Below are 15509 nucleotides of genomic sequence, written 5' to 3' on the forward strand. Positions count from 1 at the left end.
TGCCAGAGCTGGCTCAGGGAGATGAATAGCCTACTATTGTTCTTCTTTCCTATATCCTTAAATTCTATATCATTCACATAGAAGTTGATAGTTTCAATGTTATTTAAAGTACACAGTCGTGAAGAAATCAGGGACATTTTATACCAAGTGTTCCACCCTCAGGTTTTCAAGTAGGAAACTGAGAATTTTGAAGGCACTAAAAAAAAGTCAACTGGGAAAGCAAATTTGTTTGCACATTCACTGAATTGCCTCATTGCCCATTCTCGCAGATATTACTTTTTATTTCTAGATATTCTAAAACTGAATTCCTACTCTTCAATTGCAATGGGGAGATTAAACCCAATGTGAAATCACTCTCCCTTTTCCACTAGGACATCACCTGCACAATACTATACATGGTCTTCAACCTACAATCCTCACAGGGAGCAAGCTACAGTGCAGCCTAATCAGTGCTCTTCATTGTCCCTCTCCTTTGTGCTCTCTGGATCTGTCTGCTGCCTGTTATCTGTGCTCTTACCTCTGTGCTCACTGCCTCATCTGAAGGGTTGATGAGGACAACCGTTTCCAAAACATCACTTCTGTGGTGAAGGATTTTCTGACCTATTAAGGAAAAAAATGCACGATTTTTTTTCTGTATAAATGTAGACATTTCCTATTAAAAAAAAACAAATGCACGCAATGCTGAACATTTTCATCACAGGGTATACTGTTCATTTTATTCAATGTTAACTTATCAGTTATTATTTAAATATAATCCTTGAGCAATTAGTTCATAGGGTCTTGACACAGATTTCACCTAATTAGTCTGCAGTGCTGGGAGATTATCAAACTAGACCCCTTCTGAAACAAGCCCTTGCAAGTATCGAAAGAATTTGGTGCATTCTGGATAATTAATCCTTGAAAGAATACTTGCTCCTTCATAAGACATGTTCACTGCCCATCACACTCACATACGAGCACAAGAACATTGAAGGTGAATATATATCATATAGAACCATCGAGCGGTTGCGCTATGGAAAGAGACTATTCACGCCACCAAGTCAGTGCCGTCTCCATTCCCCAAAGCCCTGTGTATTATTTCCTCTAAAGTGTCTCTCCAATTTGCTGATTGATTCTGCTTTCATCAGGCCCAAAGGCAATGAACTCCTGATCCTAACAATTCTTGGCATTAAAAAATTCTCCTCACATTCCCCTGCTATATTTAACCCAAGATTTTAAATCTGTGTGCTGCAGTCCAGCTTCCTCTATTTACCCTTTACTACTTGTATAGAATCATTTTTATTCATTTGTTGTAGTCTATTTGATGTTAATTTATTAATCAAATTGTGAGAACACTTAGGAACTATTAACATTAACAGTAATCTATTTTCCTGGGCTCTGCATAGTAATAAAAAGCAAATTGATATAATTTGATAAATTAAAATAAAAAAAAGTATTTCTAAAGGGCAACAACAAACATATGAATTAAGAACAGGTGGTCATATGACCAGACAGCTCTGCTCTGCTACTTAACAGGATTGTGACTAATCCGATTGTAACCTCAATTTCACATTACCATTTACCCACAATAATCCTTCACCCCAGATTATCAAGTACTGTGCTTTAAATGTATTCAAATTCTCTGCTCCCACCACCTTTTGAAGAAGAGTTCCAGAGATTCACTGCTCTTTGCCTCAGCTTCATCTTAAATGAGCAACCCCTTGTTTTTGAAATTATCTCTAGTTGCCCATTCTCCCATGACAGGAAACATGCTCTCCACACATACCATGCAAAGACCTCACAAGATTTTATATACTTCAATGAAGATCTCTTCTCTAAACTTTAACAGATACGAATTTAGCATGTCCAACCTTTCCACATAAGGCCATTCTGCATATCAATCTAGTAAACTTTCAGTAAACTATCTCCAATACATTGACATCTTTCCTTAAAAAGAGAGACTGATACAGTAACATACACAAAATGCTGAAGGAAATCAGCGGGTCAGGCAGCGTCTATGGAAATGAATAAAGAGATGACGTTTTGGGCCGAGACCCTGCTTCAGGACTGGAAAGGAAGGGGGACGACACTAGAATAAAAAAAGGTGGGGGAGGAGAAGGAGGATAGCGAGACAGTGAAAAGTAAGGCCAGGTGGGTGAGAAAGGTAAGGGGCTGGAGAGGAAGGCATCTCATAGGAGAGGAGAGTGGAAGAATGGAAGAAGGACATTGGGGGAGGTGATTGGCAGGTGAGGAGTAGAGATAAGAGGCCAGAATGGGGAATAGAAGAAGAGAGGAGGGGGAGGAGAAATCAATGTACATGCCATCTGGTTGGAGGCTACCCAGACAGAACATGAGGTGTTGCTCCTCCACCCTGAGGGTAGTCTCATCTTGGCACAAGAGGAGGCCATGGACCGACATGTTGGAATGGGAATGGGGTTTGGAATTAAAAAGGTCTTGTAGGGCACTGTGTATCCCCCTCCAATAGTTTTTGATAACAGGGCAGTCCCAAAAAATATGATAATGATTTGCATTTTGATTTCCACAATTTCTCCAGCAAACAGGGAGGTTACTATCATAACGTGATTTCTGAGAGGGTGTAATAAGATATCTTATCAAGTTTTTCCATCCGAACTCCTTCCCTTTGACAAACCCTTATACACGCTTGAAATGATTCTACCACCATTATCTGAATTATATGCTTTTCTAAAGAGCTCTATCAAGCATGTATTTGCCTTGGTTACATTTTTAAGCGTCTTATTAACATATTGTCGCATCTGTAAATACCAATAAAAATCTTGTTTTTCTAATAAGTGTTTCTCTTTAAGCATTTCAAAACTGAACAGTGTTCCTTCTTTCATTATGTTGCAAAGAACTGTTATTCCTTTAGCTGTCCAGTCCTTAAATCTAGCATCCAATTTATTTGGTTGAAAAGAGATAAATATTTAATGAATATACTGTTGGTGGCTGGTAAAAAGACTCTTACTAGGAAATGGTTATCACAGGAGAGCCCAACTTTAAATACATGGATGGAAATTACAATGGACATTTACAAAATGGAGAAGATAACAGCATCTGTTAATCATAAGCTGGAACAATTTGATTCATACTGGGAAAAATGGTTTAACTACATAATGCCTCATAGGCTTGATTTTATTCTCACAAATCAATGAATCTGTTGTAAAAAAAAACACTCCCCACTTGTACATAGTTCTTTCCTTTTGCTTGTTTTTTTTCTTTCCACCCTTTTCTATAAGTGTATATCTCAGATAAATACTTTGTGGAGATTTGTGATATATATGATTATATGATGTATATGTACAATGTCTGAAATACATCTTACGGAAATGTTTGTTTGATGAACTTCAATAAAAAAATAAATTACAAAAAAAAGGGTTGGCCACTGGGAAATTCTGCTTTTGGCAGATGACAAAACGGTCCACCAATTTACGATGGGTAGAGGAGGCCTGATACAGTACTCTTGATGTGATCTCACCAATGTCTTATATCACAGAAGAGTAATCTCATTTCTTGTGCTTTCAATTCCACTCACACTAACCAGCATTCTGTTAGCTTCCTTCACTGTTGTACTGTATATGAGTACTATCCTCTGATGAATCATCTATTGCAACATCTAGGTCATTTATTTGTCTTTGTCCCCTACCTAATATATATCTGAAAATATCTGAATTTCCAGAAAGACCAATAACTGTAGTATTGATCTGCCATTCTAACAAGATGGTAGGACTATGTTGCTTCAAAAATTTAAAAAATGAGCTAAGAAATGTTTCCCTCATCAGATTCTCTAAATGCTGTCTTACTCATAAGCACCTTCATCTTTTGATAAATCACCTCAACGATTTCTGCTCTAATGAAAACAACTTCAGTGTCACCAGCAACTCATCAGAATTGATACATCACATCCTGTGGAAATAATGCCGAATCATTTTTACTGTCCTTCTTATAGAATTGTATAAAACTATGCAAGACCCAACCAAATGTTTTTTTTTGTATAAATTCACCACTTTACTGCAACTGCAGAGAAAACACAGAACTGTATTAGCTTATCTGAACACAGCATTCGATTGACAAACCTCTCTCCTGACACCTGCTCCACTCTTCAAAACTTTTATTGATGCTGATGGCCAGATAAAAAGGCGCAAGATGAACATGATTGGTTAAAAAACAAATGACAAGGAAGAACACATGAGAACAGCAAAGGGGTTAGGGTCTGGAATGCACTATCAGGAGTAACATTGGAGGTAATTCAATGCTGACATTCAAAAGGGACTAGTACATGAAAGGGGAAAAAAATGCAAGGGGATGGTGTATAGGAAGGCCTGGACTGTTCTAACATTGAGCAGGTCTGGACTCCGTGGACTGAGTTGTCTCCTTCCATATTTAAAAATTCTCAAATTCTGAATATACTGAATTTTAAGTATAACATTCACCAAAAACAAAGTCAAGAGGGTATTCAGAAGGAATTTTGTCAGTCACAAAATGGTGACAAAGAAGTAACCGAGAGAATACTGCAGGTGGGTTTAAAGGGAAGTCTGGATAGCATATGCAGAAGCATGTTGTTTAAGGTATGCCTGGTAGTGATTGATGAGGAGATGTGGAGGAGGCACAGGGTGGAAACAGGCCCTTTGACCTTCTGGTGTGCACTCATCTTTAATCAGACATTTCATACCAATCCCAATCCTAGTTTTAAAATTTTATCCACATTCTCATCAACTCTTCCCAAATTATATCAATCACCAGCACGCCAGGAGCAATTTATTGTGATCAATTAGCCTATCAAGGCTTAGTCTTGCAAACAACACTAACATCAATAGAGCAAAGTGATCTGTTCTATATTGCACATGATCCGCTCCATTATTGATTTCTCATCAGGAATCTGACATGGTCAACATAGTGTTTCCTGAGAAAATTTCATCCAGAAGAAGCATCCAGAATGGGGGAGGGGGGCTATTTTAGAACAAGGGATAAATCATTTTAGATGGAGATGAGGAGGGTTTTTCTCTCAGTGGGTCAAGTCCTGTAAATCTCTATTCCAAACCTTCACTTGCCCCATCATTGAAATGATGTTCCCACGACTAATGGACTCACTTTCAAGGACCCTTCATCTCATGTGCTCAATACTTAGCGTATGTTTATTTATTATTATTATTTCTTTTGTTTTGTATTTCCACAGTTTGTTGCACTCTGGTTGAACGCCTAAGTTTTATTGATTCTGTTATAGTTATTATTCCATGGACTTATTAAGTATGCTCACAAGAAAATAAATCTCCACATTGTATATGGAAACATATACATATTTCGATAATAAATTGATTTTGAACTTTGAACAAACAGCTGTGGAGGTGAAATTGTTGAATACATACATATATAATTCTGAGAGAATAAGAGTGGGAAAGTGGTTGTGAGGCCAGGAATCAATCTGTCATGATGTAATTGAATGGCTGCAAAAGGCTTGAGTGCTAATTAGGCTTTCCTTGCTCCTATTCCTTGCTGTCTGAAAACATGTCCAAATTGAACGTTGTCTTTGGCAGTCCTCAGCTTATTGCCACAGTGTTATGCGAACAAGACTGAGGATAAAGCTACAGGAACAAAAATACTACAATAATTCTGCTGAACTCAGGACAATTAATTGTCCTGCAATGAGGAGTTCTGCACTTGAAATGCCTCTTAACCCAGTGTGCATTACCTTTTGCCTGCAAGCAAAAACTAAACATTGTAGGCCCAGTTCCCACCATATGTCTAATCCACTTCACCACGCCACTCATTGCTGAGCAGATGTGATCTGCATCACCACTTGCAGGAAGTATGTGGCATTTGTGAGCCTGAGGAATAGTTCTTCAAGTGATCTTCTGTCTGCTCCCTGGAATTGAACTGGAGAAATGCAAATTTCCAGCAAAAAGTCACCATGGAATTGCAACGAGGAAAATGATAGCAGAACACATTTTAAAATCTGCCCTAAGCTCATTGCACTGAAAGTGAAAGCAGTGAAGTAAAATAGTCATAGCACCGTTGACTCAATTTAAACAGAATTGAAATGAATCGTCTCAAGGGGTTGTTTTTATCCACTCTTCCATTAACATGGAGTCAGTTCCATTGGCACTAAGGCAGCCAAATCCATCACGTCACCACAGCCAGGGTGCTGCAGTCAGCACAGCACTGACAGTGGCACTCCACGTTGTCCATTAATACAAACTGAGCTGTCAGCGCGCTCAGCTCCCAAGAGACCAGCCTCCAGGTTACATTGTGCATGTGCTCAGCAAGTTACCAGGCTGAATAATGAGAACCAGCAGCGAGAATACCAGCACAACCCACTTGCAAATTTTAGAGGCACATGAACTGAGTCACAACATTGTAATCTGAACATTCCTCTCCAAGGTGTCGCAAATCTTCTCAAATAATTTACCTTCGATTTTAAAGCTTCAGGAGGCAGAAAAAAAATCAACGATGGGTTTATATAATAGAGGGAGTTTAAAATAGAATTCCTCCAACAGGTGAACATTGGATTTGAACTACTTTGCTTGACTGAAATGAAATATTCATCAATAGCACAAGTAAAGAATGCACTGATGAAAATATGTCCCAAAAATTCCAGAGATTTGCAGCTGCTGCAGCATAGCTTGGACAAGCTTGGGGTGGGGGGGGTGTGGGAGAGTGGAACGAGCTGCTCGGACACAGAACTGGTATAAATTTGATTGGTCCAATGGCTTCCTTCCACAATGTAACCATTGAGTGAGCCTCAAAATTACCCCCATTGTTTCTCAACCAATTCCAGCTTTGTGGTTTGTACAAATGTCACTCATATTTTCTGTCCTAGTCAAGTATTGATTTTTTAACTCATGTCTTGACATCAAATCCTTGCAACATTAAAAAGAATAAAGAACGCTTTAAACCTTTCATTTTTGCTTAAATAGTTTTAATAACTTAAAATTTTAAGCCATAAATTCAGAATCTCCAACATTAAAAATAAAACATTAATAAGCTAATAGTTTCAATTATTCAATGTTATAATCTTAGTTTGTACCAACATTGCTTGAGATCAGATAAGTAAATGTATAATACAACTATTCCTCGACAGAAAATATTTATAAATTTACCATTTCTTACTCTTAACACTAAAAGTAATATTGTTCAGATGCACTCACCAATTATATGATTTTACTTCTCCTACAATGGACTAAACATTTGAGTAGATAGGCATAATTAGATTTTGAAGCCTACTGAAGGTGCAATTAAATATGTGGCCGCCATTAAGTTATCTTCTATAAAACACCTTTGTAGTGAGATTATGTGGTAATTCCTTCAGACGGAGCATCCTGACCATTGGTCTGTGTTTACTTGACAAAAGGCAATTTAAAATCAAAAAATGATGAGAAGCTCTGAAAAGCTTGGTTATACTGCATGGTTAGCAGCCTGAGTCACATGTCTCTCTTGTGCTGAGGAGAAGGCATCGACCACTGGTACACACACTTTTCTACAGCCAACAGCCCTCTACATAATGTGTGGTTCAAACCCATAGGTCTTGCTTCATTGTTCTGTTGAATGAACAAGGACATTGTGACTCGGACTTTAATCCTAGACGTGGTCCACAAGGACACATTCTTAACCTTGGAACAAGCATTGTTTTGTTAATTCAATCAGACATTTGTGCAAAATCATATGTTTGGTATGAGCGACAATCAATCAACCCCTTCTTTACTTGCAGTCGACTACTAAAGGGCAGACAGCCTTTGGATGACACCACATTTCTTTCCAAGCCTCGAGGAGGATTTACTTAACACTTCCAATATTTCTGTAGATTTCATTTCTATCTCTGAATGTCATGAATGCAATAAATTACTTGGCAGTAAAACCATATTCAAAATAATGTTCCTTTATAAACCCTTGATAAGTTTTATCTTCCATCATTATTTTTTAAAATCAATGCTCCCCACAATGTTTGTAATTACATATTAAAGCACAACATAATAACCTAGACTGTATTCTTTGAAGGAGAAACCATGGCATCTCCTTTTAAATTAAAGTGCCATGTTTTTCTCCCCTGATATTTTTTGTTTCCTTAAATACATTTCTTTCCTAATTGATCAAGTGAATATTTTCTCTTCACCGACCACAGCTGCCCCACATCAGATACATCCCATTCCGTCCCCTCATCATGCAGAGTGAGAGGTCAGAGTGAGTTGGAGACAGTTCCTCATGGACTTCACATGCCAGACTTAAAAAGCGAGCAGGAGCTGTCAGTATTTGTCTGAGGAGCGAGAGATTGATTGAGGTAATAGTAACTAGGATTAATTAGTGAGGGCCAATAAAAAGTAGTGGAGTTTGAGCGGAATGGCCATTGTGTGAGTGGTCAGTGTAAGAGGGATCAGACTTTGACTCAACAGGCTTGGGCGAGAAGTTGCAGGCTAGAACTTAATTTTGAGAAATTAGGGGCATGACAAGTGTAGGCAGGATGATAGTTCAGGCAGTGGAGTGCTCTTCCCGTGAGATGTGGAATTTCAGGGTATCTAACAGACTTCCTGATGAGTACATCTGCAAAAAGTGCACCTAACTTCAGCTCCAGACTGACAAGGTCAAGGAGCTGGAGCTGGAGGTAATCAGGACTACCCAGGAGGCTGAAATTCTCATAGATGAAACCTTTACTGAGGTGGTCACACCCAGAGTGCAGGTTTCTGATAGTAGATGGTAGAAATAAGGGGAGTAAGCAGTCTGTACAGGGTTCCCCTGTGGCTATTTCCCTCAGCACCAAGTATACCCCTTTGGATACAGGTGGGGGGGGGGGGTGGTATGACCTATCAGGGCACAGCAGCACCAGCTAGGCCAGTGGCACCTTGGCAAGTTCGGAGGCTCAGCAGGGAGAGCAGCAGTGATAGGAAACTCGATGGTTAGGAGGACAGATAGAAGACTGTGGCCACAAAAGAGAGCCCAGGATGAGGTGTTACTTCCCAGGTACTAGGGCCCAGGATGTCTCAGAGTGACTGCAGAAACTTCGCAAGAGAGCATTATCTCACTCTGGTGAGCAGCCAGAGGTCGTAGAGGTCGGCACCAATGACATAGGTAGAAAGGGGGAGGAGGTCCTGCACAATGAGTATAGGGAGTAGGGGAAAAGGCTGAGGAACAGAATAGTAATCTCTAGATTACTCACAGTGCCACATGCCAGTCAGAGCAGGAACAGGGAGACAGTACAGATGAATGTGCGATTGAGGAATTGGTGCAAGGGGCAGGGTTTCAGGTTTCTGGATCATTGAGATCTCTTCTGGGGAAATAGGATGGCTTACACCTGAACCTGAGGGGAACCAACATCCTTGCGGGCAGGCTTGCTAGAGCTGTTGGGGAAAGTTTAAACTAAGTCGGCAGGAGGCTGGGAACTGGAGGGATAGGGCTGAGTATAGCGCTGTTGGTGTAGTGAGGCTCTGAGAATAAACCATGCCTATTCAATCTCTCCTCATAACTACACCCCATCACAGAGAATCCCTTTGGTACTCTCTCTGCTGCTACTACATCTTACCTATATGTGGTAACCAGAAACGTAGACAAGACTCCAAGCACAGTCCAACCAATGTTTTGTATAGCTGCAAAAAAAACCTCTTTGTTTTCTCCCTTGCCACGGTCCCAGGACCGGATCCCTGTTGGATCCCTAGTGTCCATTCCCCCCCACCCCCGAAGAGTCAAAGTAACATCCAGAGACTCCTGTCACTTGTGTCACATAGACTTGTGTGACTGTATGTGTCATCGTAGCTATATGTGCTGTGTGCAACTCTATGTACTGTGCTGTGCACCTTGGCCCCAGCAGAACGCTGTTTCGTTTACTTTTATACATGTGTATGGTTGAATGACAATTAAACTTGAACCACCTTCTTACTGCATAAGCCACCCACTTCTCAATGAATTAAACTCACATGCCTCCAACTCACCTTGCTCTCAAAACTTTCAATGGCACAACTATCAGTAAGCTGTATTTTTCTCCAAAATCTTTACAGTGCATAGTGTTGTTGTAGCACTAATACAAGCAAAAGCCATGAACAGAAGCTGTATTGTCTGGCCCCCACTTTATATTCTCCTAACCAAAGAACTATTTGAAGTCTTATTGCACACCAACTCTGCAACCTCCTGAAGACCAATATCACACTTTACACCCTACACCATGATGTGAAAGGAAGTCCCTTTGTGTTCCTACAACCCCGACAACTAATAGATAGACAAATTAGGACTGAAACAAATCACTCAGTCTGTACCGTGGCCTAGAAAATGAAATGTTGAGACAACAGTCAAATAATTTATTGATTTTTTTTTACTTTACTAGTAGCTTCTCTTTTCTCCAGGAGTTTCAATGAACCATGTTATAACATCCTATCTTCTGAAATGGCTGAGCATAATTGTGTAACTGAGTCTCTGTTACATTTTTAAGATGAAATGAAATATAATGCTTTTGTGATATTATTAGAATAGATTCATTATTCAATTATTCTTATCTGATATCACTCGATTGTAATGATGCTCCTGGTAATCCGATAGCTCAGAAGTGCAGTATCAGATATCTACAGCAGGAGAGACCTTTATTAACAAAGCCTCAAAATCAACTTTGATGGATTTGGGCAGAATTCCAACTCCATGGAAATCAAGTATAATTTAGGCATTTCAATAAAGAGATTTACTAGTCCAGTGGATAAAAAGTCATCAATCTAAAATGTTAATGCTGTTTCACTCACCAATTGAGCTTGATCTACATTTTTCCAGCATTCTTTTTAAATTCAACCTTTCCTCCACCATGCTTTTCTGATGCCAATTTTACACAATTCCGCCAATTCAGTTCTACATGTACACTGGCCTACAACTTCACTGTGGACAGGATCTACTTAGCAGCTTTTATTCATTAGCAGTGCTTGAATACAAATCAACATTGATTGATGACATCAACCAATGTCAACCCACTCCATACAATGAGTCCATAATTAATCACTGTGGAAAAACAATTCAGAAAACGGCAAGCTGTTGGGCTCAAGTGGAAGGAACGTTGTTGGCTCTCATCACCTGAAGTTCCTGTCTGAGGCAGGAATAGTAGTTAAAAATAGTGATCTGAAGTTCTACTAGTAAAACCTTGCATGTATCAATGCTATCTTTCACAAAACTGGTTGAAAGTAGCTGAACTCCTGTTCTGCTCTCACTTTCACGGAGTGAAGAATGGGGTACTGTAATTCTGCTCATCTCTATTGTGAAGTTTCCAGGGGTTGCAGCAACAAATGACGACAGCCTTGGCCCAGAGTCTGCTCTACAGTGAGAGCACTGCAAAGCTTTTGTGGAATTAAACATCATGGTTCTCGTTCCAGTAAGAATTCTGTGTTTTGACTATCATTGTAATCCTACAAGATTGGTCTGTGTGCATGAAGTGTGCAAAAGCTCACTTATGGTTACATTTGTTGCAACACACTTCAGAATCAGATTTATTATAATCAGCATGTGCTGTAAAATTTGTTAGCTTAGCAGTACACAGAAAGAAAAAAATCAATTGAATATGTATATTGCAGTTAGATTAAAAATAGTGCAACACAGAAATAATAAGTACATCCAAGTGTTTCTTCCCTCCATCTCCTTTACATGCCATGTCAATTTTTTTATACAGTCTTCGATTCTAAAACTGAATACACACACTTATTTCCAAAATAAAAAGCCGCTGATGATAACTAATAAACACAAGAGATTCTGCAGATGCTGGAAATCTTGAGCAACATACACAAAATGATGAGCTCAGTGAGTGAGGCAGTAACTATGGAGAGGAATAAACTGTTGACATTTTGGACTGAGACCCTTCATCAGCGATGGAAAGGAAGGGGGCAGAAAGAAGTGATTAGTGAGATCAGGTGAGGGGGTGAGGGAGTGCAGATGAAGCAAGAAGCTGGGTGGGGATAGGTACAACAGAAGGAATATGATAGAAGATGAGAGTGGCCCTTGGGAGAAAGAGGAAGGGTGCCAGAGGGAAGTGATAAGCAGAATAGGAGAAGATAAGGAGTGCGAGGGGAAGCAGAATGACAACTGAAACAGAGAGGAGGAAGGGGGAAGAAATGACCGTAAGTTAGAGAAATCAAAGCTCAAGTCAACAGGTTGGAGGCTATCCAGACAGAATATAAGGTGTCCCTTCCCCAACCAAAGTTTGGCCTCATCATGGTAGTAGAAGAGGTGTCAGAATGGGGATGGGAAGTCAAACTGAAATGGGTAGTCACCAGGAGGACATCCTGCCTCCTGCAACAAACAGAGTCAAGGTACTCGATGAAGCAGTCCACCCACCCCTGCCACCAATCTGCGTTGGGTCTCACCAATGTCGAGGGAGCTCCGGATACAATAGATGACCCAGACAGAAATTAATCACTTCCAGGCAGATGGTTAGTGAAGCATTTCATTTGGCACTTGGTCAGCCAAGATGTAGCCCATCTGTTACAGAGAGTCTGATGACCAACATATAATGCACAACTGCAACAAACAACTCCCAGCATTGAACTCTTCTAAAATCCTTTATATGTTTTCTCCTGCTGATAGAAATGTTTTGCACATTTCTAGAGTTAAAGATTTTCTTTTCATTGGGTTACTCCATTCATAAGTAAATTAGAATATTGCTATATTATTTAGTATAGGAGGCAAACACAGGACACAGAAGGTTATGACTGGTTGAAATGGGCAGACTTATGCCATTTACAGTAATCTTGACCCTCATTTGTAAGAACTCATTCACTCACTGACTCAGAAGCAAGTGCTTAACCTACTTCCAGCATGTGACCATGCTGCTTTACAATGGTAAAAGGCAGAACCAGACATGTTTTCCACAGATTTCTTGCCCTCTGAAAGTGCTTGAATGCCTGATTAATGACTCATAAATATTCAGTGCAGATCCTAAATGCATCATCTTATGTAAGCTCTCCCTTATCCTCGCACACCATATTTTCCTCTGCAGATGAAGTAGACTATGTAACAATAGTTTATCAGTTTCAGGGACTCTTGCTGAGATGTGCCAATGGGCCTGCTGTAGGTATAGACTGTGCCTCACCATTATCCCACAGTGCAGATTTCAGGACGCACAAGTAGTAAGCTAATTTCTGACGGTATAGCATGTCTGCATTACTGAATCACCACAGATGCTGGAAATCAGAATTAAAACAGAAAATGCCGGAAAGACTCAGCAGGTCAGGCAGCATGTATGTCAAAAAACTGTAGCCTTCCAGAGTCAACACTGGAAGTGTCTAATATGACACTATCTCAGTATATTGGTCATTTGAACTGTGTCATTTTTTATTAAGCTCTGAAACAGCAAACACCGACTGCCTTTTCTGTCACTCTCTAACTGCCTCATTAAAAACACATCCCCACAGCAACCTTGCACTCATCCTATCTGATATACTTCCCCCTTCTGCAGATTAATTTACTTCTCTTTCTCACTTCTGTTGAAGTGTTTTCAAAACGATATTTTAATTCTCTTTCCACAGATGCTGCCTGGCCAACTGAATATTTCCAGCGCTTTCTATTTTTTTTCCCGCCATTCACTTGTGAAACAGGATGCGAGCCTTTAACTTCCTTGCTCAGTGGCAAGAGCCCTACCAACTGAGCTGCATCTCGCTGCTGTGCGTTAAACCTTGCAGCATCCAACAGGACTACATTAAGCAGGTCAGACCTCATCATAGGAATTCCTGTTTGAGATGGGTATTGGAGAAAATAAAAATGATACGCTTTAGAGTATTTCAATATGAAGAAAAATGCATCAAGAAGAATCAAGTCATTGCATTTTCAGATTTGTCTCAAAGTATTTCACAATTACTCACTGCCACAAAACAATGGATTTCACATCATATAAATCAATGATAATAAAACTGATTCTTATGCAAATGTGCGTTGTACTCACAAATATAGAATAAATGATTTGGTAATCCACTTTACTGATTAGCTGACGGAATTTGGCCAAGAGGCTTGATGACAAACATTGAAGAGGACATATCAATAGCTGGATAACAGGTACAAATCATTTACAATCTACACAGTTAAAATTTCATTATACATAATAATACTGCGAGTTAAAATGCCAAAAAGGCCAAGCAACCATCCCTACTGAGAATAAAACTGCAGCTGGTGTCTCTGGCGTTACCGCTTTGTGCTGAATACTCTAGTAGGAAAGATTAATCAAGGACACTGATGTCGTTCTTCATTCCACCCACCCACCCCCCACCAGTTTCTCTCTCTCTCTCTGCCTTTGTCATCTTGTAGTGTAGAAGTAGTTCACAATTCATACAAAAACAGCCTCTTTACACAAAATTTACAAAAAACTGACATTAGAAATCACCTATGAGCACATTCAGGGATATCTCTTGAACCTGGAAACCTGCTAATTCTCAGTGCTGGGACATATCTGAAAGATGCACTATTTCTATACACATGAAACAACATTTCTTCAGGTTAATACGCATCTCCTCGGGCTGAACTGTTCCATACTTTGATTCGCTCCAACATTTAAATAGGATTTCTTATGATGAGCCATCCCTACTTCAGTTATATTTAAAGGTTGCTAATGTGGTGGTGTACATTATTCTGTTTTGTACAAGTTTATTTTTAAAGAGGGATTGGATGGTTAATGGGAATTCCAGAGGGACACTGGCATTGTGCAGCCTCAGACAACACTATTGTCATGTTACCAGTATTTCATAATGGCCTCTGAGCACAACCTTTGTAATGAAGTTTCAGTTTAATAAATTCTATTCACAACTAAAGCTGTATTGATTGAGTTACAGATGTTTGTCAGTCTTTGTGTGTAGTTTTTCATAAATTGTATTGTATTTCTGTTCTACTGTGAATGCTTGCAAGAAAATGAATCTCAAGGTAGTATATAGTGGCACATATGTACTTTGATAATAAATTTACTTTGAACTTTAGTAACACAAGAAACAAAAGCAAGTAATTCAACAAATCTACAATCAACACAATACAATTCCATGCCGATAGTAACTTACAGCAAATGAGAATGAGCTAATTTGCCTTTTATGTCATTCGCTGATAATCTAGTCATCAATTTTAGGCACATTTTCTAAGCTTCTTAGCTGCTAGCTACCAAAAAGAGCTGAGCACAGCAAAGTAACCCTAAAAGAAATTTGTACTTGTGAATAACCTTCTTTAGTTGTGGTCCCTTGGGATCAAGGGCAGTCTAGTTTCATTCATTCTGATGTGGTTGATGAGGCTAGAAGTACAGGGTGCGTGGGTGGGTTGTATGAGAGATGGAACGCTCCATCCCCCATTTACACTGGGTTTCCATGGGCTCTGGTGAGTGGACTTGAGGTTCATAATGCCATATTGAATGCTCCTCTTCCAATTTGATAGTCAAAGGCCAGGTACCCTCAAGAGTCAGTGGAGGTGTTGCACTTTTTGAGAATATCCTTGATGGGTTTTGTAGTTTATTTCATACTTCAGTTAAATTTGAGTAATATTGCAAATATATTGCTTGATTATTCTTTGCATGCATAATCTGTGATGGGTTGTATGCAAAA

The 15509-nt window shown here is 39.5% G+C and overlaps 1 protein-coding gene across 1 annotated transcript in view; it reads right to left on the reverse strand.

Annotated features, from left to right (window-relative positions):
- Positions 1-15509, reverse strand: part of map1b (microtubule-associated protein 1B) — a 93301-nt gene that overhangs the window by 19281 nt on the left and 58511 nt on the right. The window contains exon 3 of the mRNA XM_059974601.1: positions 518-600. Coding sequence (XP_059830584.1) covers positions 518-600 — 83 coding nt within the window. The remainder of the gene's footprint in view (positions 1-517; positions 601-15509) is intronic.

The sequence above is a fragment of the Hypanus sabinus genome, chromosome 7 (assembly GCF_030144855.1).
Source record: "Hypanus sabinus isolate sHypSab1 chromosome 7, sHypSab1.hap1, whole genome shotgun sequence".
NCBI classification, from domain to species: domain Eukaryota; kingdom Metazoa; phylum Chordata; class Chondrichthyes; order Myliobatiformes; family Dasyatidae; genus Hypanus; species Hypanus sabinus.